A 16,170-nucleotide genomic window follows, 5' to 3' on the forward strand; every position below is an offset into this window, starting at 1 on the left:
ATCGATGTGAGGCCTGCAGAGCTGCGAGGTGGAGGAGGGACAACAAAGAGAGAGGAGAGTGGGAAGAAGAAGAAAGGAACTGAAGAAGGAACCAGAGAATATCAGCAATATCTGCAGTGGCAGGCTGTGTGTGTGCGCGCACGCACGCACGCACGCACGCACACACACACACACACACACACACACACACACACACACACACACACACACACACACACACACACACACACACACACACACACACACACACACACACACACACACACACACACACACACACACACACACACACACACACACACACACACACACACACACACACACACACACACACACACACACACACACACACACACACACACACACACACACTCTTCTATCCAGGGATCCAAAATGAAACCAAAGGGACATGCAGGTAGAACAACATCAGTTTATTGGCATAGAACTTCATTTAACATTTTTAAAAAGTTAGCTTCATCTAAGTCATATATTTGGTTACAGTATAGTGTCTTTGATGAGGCACATGTGACCTAAGAGAAAGCTCATCAATCGTCCTCAAAGATGAGACGAGGTCAAAATTTGTATTTACAGATAAAAAAGTGGTAAAAAAAAGATTAGGTAGTGCAATAATCAATCAATACATTAATCAAAATAATTCACAGCTTAGCATGAATCATACATGCGCGCGCACACACACACACACACACACACACACAGATCATCCTGCCACCACAGCAAAGTTATCAAACTGAGCCAGTTGGAAGGAGTGTGTTCCTATGGCCGCCCAGCCGTGCTCTGGCGACAGCACCACAGCATTCTTCCACAGAGGGAAACCATTCAGCCGCCCCGAGGCAAACTGGCCCTGAAACAAAGACAGCACCACACTAACGTTACAGACTATTGTTTTACCACACACACACACACACACACGACAGTGAGTGTGTGTGTGTGTGTGTGTGTGTGTGTGTGTGTGTGTGTGTGTGTGTGTGTGTGTGTGTGTGTGTGTGTGTGTGTGTGTGTGTGTGTGTGTGTGTGTGTGTGTGTGTGTGTGTGTGTGTGACAAACCAGCACCATTCAGGACTCAAGGTCTGTCTACACCTCACATTAACACCTGATCTCTACCCAGGGAAGGTGAGGGCATTTGATTACATTTCATTGAACAAGTAGAAGCATCTGTAACTTCACTGACAGTAGAAACATGCCCGTGCTCAATCACACATTCATGGGGTAGAAAGAACATTAAACACAGACATTACAAACTTGGATGTCAGAGATCTTCAACTTTTCCAACAAACAAGAGAAACAGAATTCAAATGAGATCCTGAATGCAGACATAAAACTTAATTACACCCTATAAACCTACTGCACTAAAGAAAAATACAGCGTCATGTAACCATGAGGTCAAGTGACCATGAGGTCATGTGACCATGAGGTCATGTGACCATGTGGTGGGATTATAGTCCAATTACCGCCAATTAAACTCCAACCAGCTTTTAGTGTTTATGAACAACCTCTGCCCCATCAGATGTGATTCTGTGGAGGTGCTGTTTGACGTTTTCACATCAGCTTACAGAAATCTTACACATGCACACGTATGTTTCTCTACTTGCCTGTACAGTGAGGGATAAGGTGTGCCAGCCAAATGCCCGGGTGCCAGAGAGCCCCTCAGCCAGAACAGTCTGACCAGCTAACAAGGGAAGAAGAAGAGCAGAAGATAAAGGCACATTGATACGAGCTGAAGCATCTCAACCTGCCACCGACTGCATTCACAAAACCCAGTATGAGGTTGACCGGCTCCATATTCAGGGCGTCACTGACCGAGATCATTGGTGACTTTGTAGGTGCCATCAGCAAACACCCAGAAGAAGACTCCCCTGGCACTGCGCACTGACTGGCCTCCCTTATCCACCCTGGCTGCTATGAAGACACCGCCGCTCTTTACCGTCTCCATGAAGACGTCACAGGTGACGGTCAGGTTCTCCCTGAAACACAGCAACCAGCCAAATATGAAACCCTGTAACAGATCAATCAGCTTCATCCCTGACTGTACCTGGACCTCACCATAAAAAGTCTCCAATGACGCTGACAGTCTGGTCTGCGTCTGTGGCCCATGTGACCGGCATCTCCATGACCACCTGACGTAGAGTGAAGACGTGAGGTCCAGGGTCGGTCAGGTTGATGTGATACTCAAACACCCCCGTCTGATCAGCGAAGTGAGGAGCCTCAGAGAACACAGGATTGGCTACAAGGCAGAGATGGAAAAGGATTAGAAAGGTTGTTTCTCCTCAGCGCTCCAAAGAGGATGTTATGATAAATGATAAGATTCTGTATATTCGACACTTACGAGCGTAGAAGTCGTCCTTATAGACTTTGGGGAAGGGAGCGGAGGGAGGAGGGTCAGGGTAGCTCCCTTTCTGGCCAGTGGTAATTGTCGTCAACGTGTAAACTTCATCCTCAGCCAGACTCAAGCTGAAGGATCCGTCTGAAAGCTGAAGTCATCAAAGAACACATGAAGACATGAAGAACACCTCAATGTTACTGTCAGACCTTCCAGCTTCTTGAAACCTCCTTCACCTTGAGTGGAGTTTGCTTTTCAAAGAATGAGGGCTTCTTGGTCTTGAAGTTGAACTGTGAACGCCACACCTGAAGCTGCTTGATGGAGGCCTGAGAGAAAAAACCCAAACTTCAAATAAGCCAGTGAACAATCTGCGACTAATTTTAAATAATTTTGTCAAGACCTCAAAGGAACTTACAAAAGATCCCTTCAGTTGGAATGTTGCATTCTGGGATGTCAGGTTGTAGGGTAGCAGGGGAGGTCGGATGCAGACTGAATGATCATGAGTCTGTCAATAAAAAGTCAAATTAACGGCTCAATAGATCAAGATTAAAAACATTGAATGAAGAAAAGGAAAGCCTAACTTACCATGGTTTCTATGACGACAGTGAGGTTTCCTTTCCCATCAGTCAGAGCGACGTAGCTTCCACCTTGAGCTAGATGTCCTACGGTCTGCAGGTAGGTCCATCCTGGCTGTGTGAACTGTGTGGTGTGAGCTGGAAGGAGGCCACAACAGAACTATGACCTCACTACATAAACGACATCGTCCTGCCTTAACTCTCTACATACAGACGTTTATCCACACCTGTGATCCAGATCGGAGACTCCACAACATAGTTTCCACTCCAGGGCTCCTCAGCTGTCATCAAGCCATCGCGGCCAAACGGCAGGTCGTCATAGTAGCTGGCCACCAGGTTCCAGGAGATGGTTCTGGAGAGAAGACGCACTATCAGCTTAAGAGCTCAGAGCTTCTTCAGATATCAAACCTAAAGCTGATTTCTAGATTCTTTTAAAACCTTTACAGTTTCAAAGGTTGGTTGCTTTAAAGAGATCAATCAAAGTCAGACGTGTCATCTGCCAACCGTCAGGTGAAGGTTATGATGTGTAGTAAAGCAGATGTGTGTCATGTGTGTGAGGAGGTGAGACACTGGTCACCACTTGTGTACTCACGCCGTCATGAGTCCGTTGACATAGTTCTGGTTGAGGATCCGAGCCCAGCAGCCGCCGCCCACCTCGTCGTTGACGGTGCTGTAGTCCTCTGATGACCACAGCTTCTTCTGGGTCTTCATAGCCTCAGCCACGGTGATGGTGCCGGGATAGTGAGCCCTGAGAGGTCACACAGGAAGCAACACCGCGCTCTGAGTTTAAACTTTGACCTTTCACCTCTGAGGTCCTTCATGTTTGTCAGCAAAGATCAATGTAGCGTGTGTGTGTGAGTACTGCAGCTTTTACACAGAAGAGCAAGAATGTCAATCAATAAAATAAGCTTTACAAAAATCTATAGAAACGCACTGAAAGAAACAAACAAACAATATAAAGCACTGGAAAAAAGACAATAAATAAAACAAAATAAAACCACACTGGCCTGTTGTAACCCAGGCTTTAGAAAGAGGCAGAGATAAACAAAGAAATTAAAGAAGAATGACACTGAAGCAAACACACGCACACTGTAAACACTCTTCCATGCACATCATTCATGTTAGTGCAGAATCAAACAGCAGCTCGTCGGTCATTTAACACTCAAAGTCTGCAGCGTGGCGTTAGGGACGGGGGGGGTGAGGCATGCAGCGGTGTCCTACCCGATCACGTCTATGGCTCTGTTCAGCTCGGGGTCAAGCCACACATATGTGGTTATGGGCTCCCACAGGTTGTCACTGGCTATGATCAGGACTTTATCCAAGCCGCTCTTATCCAGAGTATAGCGCAGCAGCTAGTGTCACAGGTGAGACAGTGTGAGTCACTATGGTAACAGCACTGAGGTGAGGTTGACAGTAGAGGTCTTCACAGGTCCAACATGGCATGCAGAGCGCCAGAGACAAAACAGACCCGGACCAATCAGAGACCTGAGGACACCTGGACCTTCTACAGAGCCAGTGAGCTCTGGGACAATGGACCTGTGAAGACGTCTACTGAACAGGTGTGTGTGCTGGCAGATTAATCATCTCTCCATCAGCAATAAACTTGACAGTGTTGGTAATCATGCAGTAATAATGAAGCCATGCAGACATGAGAGCAGAGCAGAGACATCACACAGCTCCATGCACACGTATGAAACGGTACGTAAAGAAACTCACACATACAACACAACTACAGTCATCGTGACACAAATACGTTTGGATTTGTTTGTTTTTGCCCGAAAAATCAAGATGGACTGAATAATCTTCTCTGTGAATGTTGGTTTTCCTGTATTAGACGCGATGCTGAGTGCTAGACTGAGACAGGATACATGCACATAATGGAAAAGTTATATTTCTTCCTCTGAGCCTCGTAAGGTACATGCTGCTGAATGACTTCCACCTCTCTACACCTCACACAGCAAATAGTTTAAACTACTAAACTACTACTCATTTAAACTACAATGAGAAAAACAGCCACAAACATTCAGCTTATGAGCACAGAAATAAAGATTTAGAGATCTAGAGAGAGAATCTGTGAGCGTCAGTGAAGTGAAAGCACACAGTCTGACTCCACAGTCCAGCTCCTGCTGATGATGCACTTATGTGATTGTAAAGTATTTGCTGTGTGCGTCTTTCCTTTACTCACCCAACCACCTTAACAGCATCATTAAGGTACGGGTCAACCAGCACAGAACTGGCAACCTTCCAGTCGCCATCCGCTGCGATGATCCCCACATCAGCAAGACCCACTTTATCCAGCGTGTCCCGGAGCACCTTGGCAACAGAGGATAAGCTCTCAGAGAGCTCACACACACCGCACACAGGCTCCAGACTGCACACAGGCTCTAAACTGCTCAGTCACATGATTACAAACAGGAGCTTTGGCACTGAAGCAAACGTTGGTGGCTGTTTTTTTCTTGCAGTTTGAATACAGACGTAATGTGAAACGCAAAGATGAAAGCACACAGAGAGAGAGAGAGAGAGAGAGAGGGGAGGATTACCTTGATGTACTTGCTGTCAAACGGACGCTCGTTCCAAATCTAAACAGAGGAAACTTTGGGTTACACAGCTTCATTTATGATTAACCAGGATGCTGCAACCACCGGGGCTGTGACCCTACAGACGGATATGCAACATCAGTAGCTCCCACAAACACACACACACACACACCCCCACATATTGGATGTCCAGATCGTGGTAGGTTTTGGCACCGAGGATCCAGTTCACCACGTAGGCAGCAGTGATGTCAGGGAAGTCATAGGGCCAGTTCTCCCCATGACCGACCCAACCAGGGAACGCCCACGGCAAACCTGCAGGAAGGAAGGAACACACACACGGGAATCTGAATCAGGAGACCAGAACCCACTGATGGTTTGATTTTGTCTCATTTTACAGCAGAAGTCTCTCTCACCTATGAGGGTGATGTTTGGGTTCCTCTTCTTTGCTTCCTTCATGAGCCACCACTCGTAGCCTCTAAAGAAGTTCTCGTCGTTGTCGTAGTGCATGTGGGACGGCTCCGTTCCATCTGACAACCAGAACCATCAGGTGGATCAAGCACAGCAGCACAGGAAAACAATCATCAGTCTGGATTTGTTTATGTCACTTATCCAGGGTTCAGCTGCTCACTGAGCTCCCCTTGATCAGGTGATGAGTGATCGTACAACAGGAGCAAGGACAAAGGTCAAAGGGAGGTCAGTGGACAGACAGCCGCATAGACAATAAGGGAAAGCTAAAATGCATGCAGACAACGTCCCTCCACCCATTTCCTACATTTTGGAAGAGTTCATATTTGGGGAAAACTGAACTCCACCCATCCACCCATCCACCCACCCACACACTCACACCCACGTAGACTCACCGGTGGTCTGAGCGTCTCCTCCTATCTCCACCTTCAGGATGTGCAAAGCTGCTCCAAAGTTTGGCTGATGAACACAACACAGAGGACATAATGAGTGAACATGTTTCTGCCTTATGAGTGTGTAAATGACATCATCACTCACAACCTCTCACCTTAAACAGGAAGTCTAATATCTGGCTGCGGTATGGCTCATCGTAATTCACCAGTAGTCGGGATGTGGCCTATATGAACACAAAGATACAACATTAGAGTGGTAACCATGGGGATAAACATGAAAGCTGAGAGCTACTTTCTATGTTAAACCTTAAACAATACATGCAAATGAATACACTACAGAAATACTGACGAATCATCACCACAACGACAAAATCTATCGCATTAGTAATCACGTATAGAAAAAGGTATGTTTACAAAGAATAAGGGTATAAATAGGGACAAAGTGGCGCAGGAGTTCCATGACAGTTATTAGTTATTATTAGAAAAAAATGTGTTCTTATGGGAGAAGTCAAAGTTTACACAGAGATGAAGCTTCTGACACAGGCTGACACACTTTAAATATTTTTAAAGAAACATTGCGGTTTTCCTCTCGATTTCGCTCTTAAACACTTTGTAAAGATTCGCTGTGCAGACAAAATCACTGTTTCTGTCTCTCAGGCAAAAAGTGTATCTACCGATGACGTCACATGGAGGCTGTGGAACCAGGAAGTGGATTAAAAACTCACCCCGCCGCCGCTCAGACCTCCAACTCCGTCAAACACTCTCCCTAATCCCGCTTTATCGTCCAGGACGTAGTTCTGAGAGGAGCAGAGACCCAGAAACAGGACCAGGACCAGGAAGGCGGGCAGGGCCGAAGCCGCTGCGGCGTCCATACTCACTCAGAGAGTCCACACCACTGCCACCTGACGGGCCGAGGCGTGCGCGTGCGCTCTTTACGTCATGTGACCGCGCTACAGGCAGTCACGTGAGCAGCCCCCTATTAAAGGGGACGCACTGTTTTTATTGTAGTGAGGAGCAGCTTGAGGAGAAAGACAGAGGAGAGCTGAGGAGCTGAAGATGTCAGAGAAGGACAAGGAGACTTTATTAAGCAGGAGTCTGGCTCAAATAAAGTTATGGTGGCTTTCAAGGAGGAGGGGGGGGAGCCAGAGCGAGGAAGACTCACATGGCTGGAGAAGGATGAGGAGATGGAGGAGTCAGACAGAGACTCAGAAGGCTGTGAGAGACTAGCCGAGCAGATTAGGGAGGATTCAGATGTAGGGGAGTCAGGGGAGACGATCCACACACTCCTCAGGGATCAGGGTCAGGTCATTTTTACTATGATCTGATCAGACAGGACCGAGGCAATCAACAGGATAAACACGATTACAGAAGAGAGATGAACAAGTGCTGTCAACCGGTAATGAGTCTTTAAAGCTTCAGTCACATTCCAGGGCTTAACACCAACTTCCAGGGAAAGCCCTGTACCACCACCTCGTGGCCACATTTGGCGTTACATCTTTCATTTCAGGCCGGCCACAGGCGTCACTGACCAAACGCGCCCAAGTGACGCTGAGTTTTCAACCGAATGACTGTGAAATTACTCAACTGACAATCATCTAAAACTGAATACGTGCGCGTGTGTGTGCGTGTGTGTGTGTGTGCGTGCGTGCGTGCGTGTGTGTGCGTGCGTGTGTGTGTGTGTGTGTACAAGACAAGACAAGAAAAAACAAGATAAGATAAAATAAGATTAGGGTCATCCCGAGGCAAATTACTGTGTAACAGTGACAGTACAGTGGAGAATGAAATGAAAGAATCCCCTCTAGTGCAAAAAAACAAACGTGCAAGAATGCATGCAAGATAACAGCAATACATACAATTAACAGTCCACATAATAAGGGGCACAAACTACATGTATGCTGCTTCTTAATTACACACAGATTATCAGAAACTCACAAAATGTTAACTGACTTTTCCAAGTTTTTAAATCCACATTCACAGGAGAATGTTGTAGTAATAATTTGTAATTGTATTCATTATAGTTACTGTGATAGTGTTGTACAGTAAGACTAAAGAAAGTACACTTTTATTGATCCCCGGGGAAATTCTTTTCCTCACTCAGTTGTTTTTTATGCACATTACATGTATACAGACAAGAAACACACACATGCAAACATGGTATGCATACAGCAATGGTGGAGATATGCCCGGGAGCAATTTGGGGGTTAGGTGCCTTGCTCAAGGGCACCTCGGCAATGCGCAGGAGATGCGCCAGCATCCCTCCAGCCACCAGCCGACCCTTCGGCTCCCAGCCAAGTCTCTCTGCAGACTGAGCCACTGCCGCCCCGTTCCATATATGTGGCATTAGTTGCACGTAAACGATTTGGGAAAAAGCAAAACTATACACATATTTGGATAAATTACAAAATGAATATAAATGTTTGTACAAACGTGTACAATTGCACAAAACGTATTACTCCGTCGCCGCTGCGTTGGTCCCTCCCGCCACATTAACATCGCGCGGTGCTTTGGCGCATTGCAGATCCGGCCTGGCCAATCAGCGGCCTCATTACAGTGTGGAGAAAATTGCGGTTTCGCTCTGTCCAATCAGAGCGCACCTGTCAGAAGTAAAATACCAACTTTTACATTACTGTCAGCGGCAACGTTTTAAAGGTATCCTTCCGCCCCGATAAACCACATCGTAACAGAAAATAGTCCACCATTTCTGCCTGGTCTCGCTCAGGAGCAGCAACAGACACAGAGCCACATGAGTAGAGCCACGCTGGCGCTTACATCAGACAGATGTTCATCTGCAGTCAATAGAAACGGAAAATGTATTCTATAAATGTGCCATGGGAAAATACATTTGTCTGGCACTGCTTTAAGTGAAATATCATATTAAATACATATATCCTTGGTTCTACTGATTCCATTTGGTGTTTTATTACACATTTATTGTCTGCATATTGCCCCCGTAATAACGCAAGTGCGTGTCACAAAAAACACAGAAAACTATGGGTCACTCATTTACTATACATTTACTTCAAAAGATAGATATATACAGTAATATAGTGTTTGTTCATTCAGTCATTGGTTCACCATCAATCTAACTGATGTGCCTGCACCAGCTTTCATCTCTGCCACATGTCAGCTCCAGAGAGGGAGGGGGGCGAGGGAGAGAGAGAGAGAGAGAGAGAGAGAGAGAGAGAGAGAGAGAGAGAGAGAGAGAGAGAGAGAGAGAGAGAGAGAGAGAGAGAGAGAGAGAGAGAGAGAGGGGGGGGTAATTCAGGTAAAACGCGTCTCCGCTCACAGTGCGGATGAATACATTGAGCCATACAGCGGTGCTCTGTCTCTTCTGGCCGCCTCCAGCCCTGCCCATTATCACAACCTGTCCGTCTCCTCACTCCCGGTAGTGCTCACACATCGTCGCTTCAAACTCCAAAACAGATATGGTGAGTATTTAACCAGCCACGGTTTGGGGATAAATACGAGTGGACATGTTGTTGTTGTTCAGCTGGGGGTTCATGTTAGACAGGAGGGCTGCGGACTCCGGGACGTGGCGCCCCGGTGAAGTATCCTTACGCCTCCGCTTCTGAGGCTGGGCGATAAGCGCGCGGCTCATCCTGGTGTGTGAGCAGGCTAGCTGTCATCATGGTGGCGGCACCATCACGCCCCGCCGCCGCCCGGCCGAGGCTCCTGGCCGCCTCACCGAACCCGAACGCCTGTCTTGAGAGCTCGGAGTTGATGTCGCTTCTGTGCGTCGCTGGTTACAGGTGGTCGCGTAGCATCCCAGCTCAGCCCAGGCTACATCCGGGAAGACACATTTTCTGCCTACTTTAATGAAACATTACTCAGCATGTTTAGTCCCTAAAGTCGGTTCTAATGTGTGTTGGTTTGTCTGAAGTTAGTTGGAGAGAAACTACTTTCACAGTTCTTGATCGGAATTCTGTCTTAAAAATTGTCCTAAATACTCTGTCTCACCCTGTCTCCGGTTGTCCTCGGGGACAGAACCGGGGGACGAACTGCCCCGCAGAGCCTGTAGTTTAAATCCAGAATGTGATCATATAGGACCTTTGCGTTGAGCTCCGTGGTCGTGTAGTCACACAGATGTAATCTGCTGAGCAAACCGCTGGTTCCTCATTACACAGGAGCTGTTTGCTACTTAAGCAGTTATGCAAATATCTGCTACACTTTGAAGGCTGGAGTCACAGGTTGATGGTTGTGGAAAGATGTTTGCTCACAATGAACATGATCGCATCTTCAATTTGGCAGTGAAATAGTTCATGTTTGCTGTTTTTCCTCCACATGAACACCTCACAGTGACTCAGGACCTAGAGAGCTTTTGCTAAGCTCTCCTAGCAGCTGTCCTGTCTCTCTCTCTCTCTCTGATCGTCTGTGTTAGAGGACATATTATCTGCTAGTTGTCTCAGTATGTTGGCTGTGAGTGGTTTGTGTAATCTGTCAATAGCAGCAGTGTGAGTTGTGTTAAAGTGAGGACTGAGCCTTTCTGTCTGAATGCAAACACAGCAGAGTGACTGTATAGACATCCTTCTGTCTGTGAGGTGGCCTGCGTTGCTACCAGGTGGATTAGACGCCATGGATACGCCATAGAGACAGCATAGATACGTAGCTGGTTTGTTGTCGCTGTATACCGGACAGACTAACCCGGATCCAGTTTGTACTAACTGGTGCTGAAGGCGAGTTAGTGACCATAAACAGAGACCCGCAGTGTGTGTGACTGAATAAACACACACACACACATGAAATATGTTTAGATGTAAACACAGCAGCTGAGTTAATGTCCTGCCTAAATGAAGACACACAGGTTTTCTCTCTGCTGCACTGCTGAACCTAAACACAAAAGTGCCTCTGCAACAGAATTACTCTGATTTATTATGCAGAAGAAACAGGAAACTGCAGAGGCTTCTCCTCATGTATTGATTCTTCAGTGTGTGTGATGTCATTCTGTCTAAGTGCAGGAAGGCTTCGGCACTGAACTGCTCCGGTAAACCATCATAAAGGAGGAAGCTTTGTGTGTACAGGCCCTAATGAACAATAAGAGAAATATGTCAACAGGCCAGTTTTGACAGGCTGATGATGTCATAGTTTGGTCTTTACTCCACGTTTACCTGCTCCTGCTCTCAGGCTCTCAGATGTGCCTCTTCATCGCTGCAGTGGAGTGCTGTGGATTCTGTCGAGTCCTGAGTGGTCGTTAGGGGTGTGTGTGTGTGTGTGTGTGTGTGTGTGGCTCTGAGGTGGAGCTCAGGCCCTCAGGCTTTAGACGCTCAGCAGCCTCACAGGGATGTGGCCTCGCTCGCTCGGCACTGCAGCACCTTGGGAGGAATTCAGCCCTGATTTTTAGTGTGGATAGCAGCTTGTTAAGTGTTGCTCAAGGGCCCAAGGGCAGGGACAGAGGCACAAACCCTCCACTTTACAGCTCAGACACATACTTAGGGGGAAGAGAGCATGTATGGGCTGAATAACTCACCTTTTAGTTCAGAATCTGTTCATTCTGTGGAGGGGGAGACAAGACGACAAGTTGAGACTCACGCTGCACGGCGATGCTGGGAGGTCAGATGAGCCGCCAACCGATCCTCCCTGGGAGCTGCAACTGTAGAAATGAGCTGACAGGCCACAGATTAGCCAGCACACACACACACACACACCCACCCACACACACACACACACACACACACACACACACACACACACACACACACACACCTGGTCCACACACAGTTTCTCACACACACCTTAAAGCACTTTTTGTGACGTTTCTCTATCCTGCTGGCCTCTGCTTTGTCCACCAGCATGACTGCAGGAGGTGGACACTTCATATGGACATACAGCTCAGCCACACACACACACACACACACACACACACACACACACACATCGAGGCTTAGGAAGAGAAGGCTCACCCCTTTTCGAGAGGAGGTGGATGCGACTGAAGGGCAGCGTCTGCTCACACACGCTCAGCTCTGCTGGACAGGAGGACAGAGGGGAGGGCAGACAGACAGACAGATACAGAGGGAGAGACAGGAAACCAGGAGGACAGACAGCCACCCAGGGTGAAGGCCGGTGACAATCCACCAACGCATGCCACCTCAGAGGGATCGTGAACTCGCCCGTCATCTGTCCGGCCGTCCACGGAGACAAAGGGATTGAAAGAGGAGTTCTGTCTGTCCAGTCAGGAGGGTGAAGACGTCCATCAGCGCTGCAGTCTTCTTCTTCCTATTTGGAGAAAATTCCTTCATCTTTGTTTCATCCAGCAAGTGGACCGGATACGATCCATCTGATTGATCCAGAGAGCCGTCCGTCCCTCAGAATGCTGCCTAAGAAAGTGTCCATGTACGCGCTGGAGGACGAGCTGGTCAGCCTGTCCACCGTCTACGACCTGCTGGACGAGCAGCAGCTCTTCTACCACGAGCTCCTCCAGCAGCAGGAGAGGAACTACCGAGCCTTCCTCCTGATGCTGGCGGAGACGTCGTCCAGCCGCACCAACGCCCTGGTGAGGGAGGTGCAGGACCTGAGGAGCGGCCTGCTGGGCGCCAAGGCCGAGCTGGCCGAGGTGAGGAGACACGGCGTCCACAACAGCAAGAGAGCCGAGTGCCTGGCCGAGGGGCTGCTGGTGCTGCGGGGGGCGGTGGACGGGCTGCACGGCACAGCGGGGACGTCCGGGGCCGGTGTGGGAGGAAGAGGAGCGGATCTGAAGCACGGAGGAGGAGGAGGAGGAGGAGGAGGAGGAGGAGGAGGACGAGGCGGCGGCTTGAGGATGGACGGAGGAGGAATGAGAGGAGGAGGAGGAGGAGACAGGAGAGGGCCGGAACCCAAAGCTCTGAAGCTACTGGCAGATCTGACAGACATCCGCTTTGATCAGATAAAGGTTTAACGTTGTGGACACATGGGCACACACACACACACACACACACACACACACGGATGCTTGTGCTTGTGCCGTGCACACTGGGTGTGACAGGTTTGCGGATAGATGAGTGACGTCTCAGCTGGATCACAAACTTGCTCCTCTCCTGGCCGCTGAGCTCTCTGGTTGATGATGTCATGATATTCTTCACTCCTCCTCTTCTTCACCTTCTTCTTCTCCTCTTTTGTTCTGCAGGCAGAGCAGCTAACAGAGGAGCAGATCGCTGGTGAGGAGACGCAGCCACAACATTTCCCTCTAATGAGTCTGATTCTGTCTCTGTCTCTCTGTGTCTCTGTCTCTCTGTGTCTCTCTGTGTCTCTCTGTCTCTCTGTCTCTCTGTCTCTCTGTGTCTCTGTGTCTCTCTGTGTCTCTCTGTCTCTGACCTCCCTGTTGTCCTCTGTCTGTCCAGAGTTCAAGGAGGCCTTCTCCTTGTTCGATAAGGACGGAGACGGTACGATCACCACCAAGGAGCTGGGCACCGTGATGAGGTCGTTAGGTCAGAACCCCACAGAGGCCGAACTCCAGGACATGATCAACGAGGTGGACGCAGATGGTACCTGTCTCACCCTCAGCACCTCTCCCTCTCCCGGTCCCTGTCCTGGTCGCTACGTGGCGTAAAGTTTCCTCTTCCTCTTCTGTCTCCTAGGAAACGGGACCATTGATTTCCCAGAGTTCTTAACGATGATGGCGAGGAAGATGAAGGACACCGACAGTGAGGAAGAAATCAGGGAGGCGTTCAGGGTCTTTGATAAGGTGTGTGTGTGTGCGTGTGTGTGACCATAACCAACTGTATAGCTGTGTGTGTGTTGTGTTAACTGACCTCTCGTGTGTGTGTGTGTGTGTGTGTGTCAGGACGGTAACGGTTACATCAGTGCAGCTGAGCTGCGTCACGTGATGACCAACCTGGGCGAGAAGCTGACAGACGAGGAAGTGGACGAGATGATCAGAGAAGCAGACCTGGATGGAGACGGACAGGTCAACTATGAAGGTACACACACACACACACAACCTCACACACACACACATAACCTCACACACACACTCTCACACACACACACACACACTCACATACACACACATAACCTCACACACACAACCTCACACACACACACATAACCTCACACACACACTCTCACACACACACTCTCTCACACACACACACACACACACACTCACTCACTCACTCACTCACACACTCACACCCACACCCATACCCATACACACACACACACGCCCCCTCACACACAGTCTCACACGCACACTCACACACCCCTGCTCCATTCTCTGTGTATGAAATCATCACTTCTGTTCTGTAAGCAGCTGTTGTTGACTGTGTGTGTGTGTGTGTGTGTGTCTTTACAGAGTTTGTGGAAATGATGACCACCAAATGAGCCGTGCCCAGGCAGAGCGGCGTGCTGAGGCAGAGCGGCGTGCTGAGGCAGAGCGGTGTGCTCCGGCTCTTTCTCTTACCTCTTTATTGCAAAGTGACATTTATTCATCCTGTTTCTGTCTCCAGATGTGAATGTTGGAAAACTGAAACTCAAACGGCCGTAAAAGAGAAAAAAAAAGCTCCAAACTGAACCTGCATGTAAGCTCCTCCCCCTCACCTCACCTCTCCGCAGCCGCCGCCTCCCGGCTCCCCTCCGCCCGACGACGTCGCAGTGATTCTCTGGGCCCGGCCGCTAGCCTTCCTCTTCCTCTTCCTCTTCCAGTTTCTTCCCCTTTCATTCCTTCTTCGTGCATGCAGCGTTAGACGGGTTACTTGTTCCGAGCCCGGCGGGAGGAGGAGGTTGTCGGTTGGGGGTCCGGGGCGAGGGGAGGGGCCGGCGGCGAGGAAACCGGCGGGACGTTATATGACGACGGATATTCCTCATCATTTTAGATTTTGTGTTTCCAGCATGTCAGGATACTTTGCTCTGTCCTTTGTGTGTTTACCTCTGGGTGGGTAAAGTGGGGGCGGGGGGCCCACGGGAGCCCACTGGGTGGTTGTAGACTTTTGGACGGGCTCGGGGGGCTTTAGTGTGGCGGGTGTTGATTCCAGTTTAGTGGGGACGGGGACGGTGCTTTGTGGCGTTTCTATCCTGTTTTGTGCGAGAGTGAGTGTGTGCGTGTGGGCATGTGTGTGTGGGTGCGGCGAGGCCCGGCCCAGTCCAGCTGTTCTGTTCAGTACAGTTGATCTGCATTCCAAGTTGTACATGCAAGTCTTTACATTTGTTTTTCCAATAAAACATCATGAATTAAGACCAAGAACGTGTGTGTGTGTGTGTGTATGTGTTAGATCCCTCAGGTAGTTTCTATGGTTACAGAAACGTGTATTGGTGTAAGGTACTTCCCTTAAAAACACAAGATGAAAGTTCTGACCGTTTGTTCGTCTCCACTTCATAGCGGGAGGAAGAGGATGATGAAGCTCCTCCAGATCAACTTCAACAGGATCACCCGTCTGCTGATGAGCATGTGTTGCTAGGCAACAGAGACCGGCATGAACCTGGTGGGGGGAAAGAAAGATAGGGAGTAGAAAACGTGGGAGGTTCAGGACAGAAGAGGGCGAAAGACAATAATAGAACAGCAGAAGGAGGAAGAGGAGGAGGAGGAGGAGGAGGAGGAGATCCACACATCTACAACATCCATGAAATCTCTCCTCTCTTTCAAAGATCTAAAGTGTTACAGCTCCACTCTGTGACGACATCAACCTCAAACTCAGAGCTGTGTGTGTGTGTGTGTGTGTGTGTGTGTGAAATACTCAAGAATGATGAAGAATGAGAATGACGGCTAGAAGAAATATTTAAAACATGTCTCAGAGACTTTATGATGTTTCTGAAATTGAGTATAATTTTCAAAAATACATAAAATAAATCCAGATGTTTCTTTACAACATCAATATCATTTCCCGTTTGGTTTCCTTGATGCGCTGCAGCTTCACAGGGTCAAAGGTTAAAGATTCACTGTAATCAATAATCAATTA

General features: G+C 48.5%; 3 protein-coding genes across 5 annotated transcripts in view; 1 reads left to right on the forward strand and 2 right to left on the reverse strand.

Annotated features, from left to right (window-relative positions):
- The window catches only part of LOC143009003 (alcohol dehydrogenase 1-like), a 37,098-nt gene extending 22,310 nt beyond the window's left edge, over positions 1–14,788 (reverse strand). Inside the window, exon 1 of the mRNA XM_076160991.1 lies at positions 14,784–14,788. The gene's annotated coding sequence lies outside the window, so the exon portion shown is untranslated. The remainder of the gene's footprint in view (positions 1–14,783) is intronic.
- On the reverse strand, positions 431–7,219 carry LOC143009024 (galactocerebrosidase-like). Of its 2 annotated transcripts, none has more exons than XM_076161023.1 (17): positions 7,033–7,219; positions 6,463–6,531; positions 6,311–6,374; positions 5,864–5,977; positions 5,623–5,762; positions 5,454–5,492; positions 4,135–4,265; positions 3,506–3,661; positions 3,141–3,265; positions 2,924–3,051; positions 2,754–2,843; positions 2,575–2,664; positions 2,345–2,489; positions 2,062–2,242; positions 1,819–1,982; positions 1,611–1,687; positions 431–862 (listed from the first exon to the last, which is right to left on the reverse strand). In XM_076161023.1, the coding sequence occupies exons 1-17, from the start codon at positions 7,177–7,179 to the stop codon at positions 719–721; spliced, it is 2,004 nt and encodes a 667-aa protein (XP_076017138.1). In that variant the 5' UTR covers positions 7,180–7,219; the 3' UTR covers positions 431–718. The 2 variants fall into 2 exon arrangements, with proteins under 2 accessions (XP_076017138.1, XP_076017139.1); XM_076161024.1 differs by lacking the exon at positions 4,135–4,265 and adding an exon at positions 5,099–5,226.
- LOC143009005 (calmodulin-1-like) lies at positions 9,602–15,458 on the forward strand. Of its 2 annotated transcripts, XM_076160993.1 has the most exons (6): positions 9,602–9,735; positions 13,404–13,434; positions 13,618–13,761; positions 13,855–13,961; positions 14,061–14,196; positions 14,571–15,458. In XM_076160993.1, the coding sequence occupies exons 1-6, from the start codon at positions 9,733–9,735 to the stop codon at positions 14,597–14,599; spliced, it is 450 nt and encodes a 149-aa protein (XP_076017108.1). In that variant the 5' UTR covers positions 9,602–9,732; the 3' UTR covers positions 14,600–15,458. The 2 variants fall into 2 exon arrangements, with proteins under 2 accessions (XP_076017108.1, XP_076017109.1); XM_076160994.1 differs by lacking the exon at positions 13,404–13,434.
- Positions 15,459–16,170: the final 712 nt, after the last annotated feature.

This window comes from Genypterus blacodes, unplaced genomic scaffold (genome assembly GCF_046128005.1).
Source record: "Genypterus blacodes isolate CSIRO-AG114 ecotype Tasmania unplaced genomic scaffold, CSIRO-AGI_Gbla_v1 ptg000109l_1, whole genome shotgun sequence".
NCBI classification, from domain to species: Eukaryota; Metazoa; Chordata; class Actinopteri; order Ophidiiformes; family Ophidiidae; genus Genypterus; species Genypterus blacodes.

Bases quoted from the DNA above. Each gene is read 5' to 3' on its own strand.
- LOC143009024 (XM_076161023.1), bottom strand. From the start codon at position 7,179: ATGGACGCCGCAGCGGCTTCGGCCCTGCCCGCCTTCCTGGTCCTGGTC. The intron at 2,243-2,344 runs GTAAGTGTCGAA...TCTGCCTTGTAG, and splicing joins TAAGGACGACTTCTACGCTC to CCAATCCTGTGTTCTCTGAG. The intron at 1,983-2,061 runs GTGAGGTCCAGG...GCTGTGTTTCAG, and splicing joins GTCATTGGAGACTTTTTATG to GGAGAACCTGACCGTCACCT.
- LOC143009005 (XM_076160993.1), top strand. The intron at 13,762-13,854 runs GTACCTGTCTCA...TCTGTCTCCTAG, and splicing joins CAACGAGGTGGACGCAGATG to GAAACGGGACCATTGATTTC. The intron at 13,962-14,060 runs GTGTGTGTGTGT...TGTGTGTGTCAG, and splicing joins CGTTCAGGGTCTTTGATAAG to GACGGTAACGGTTACATCAG.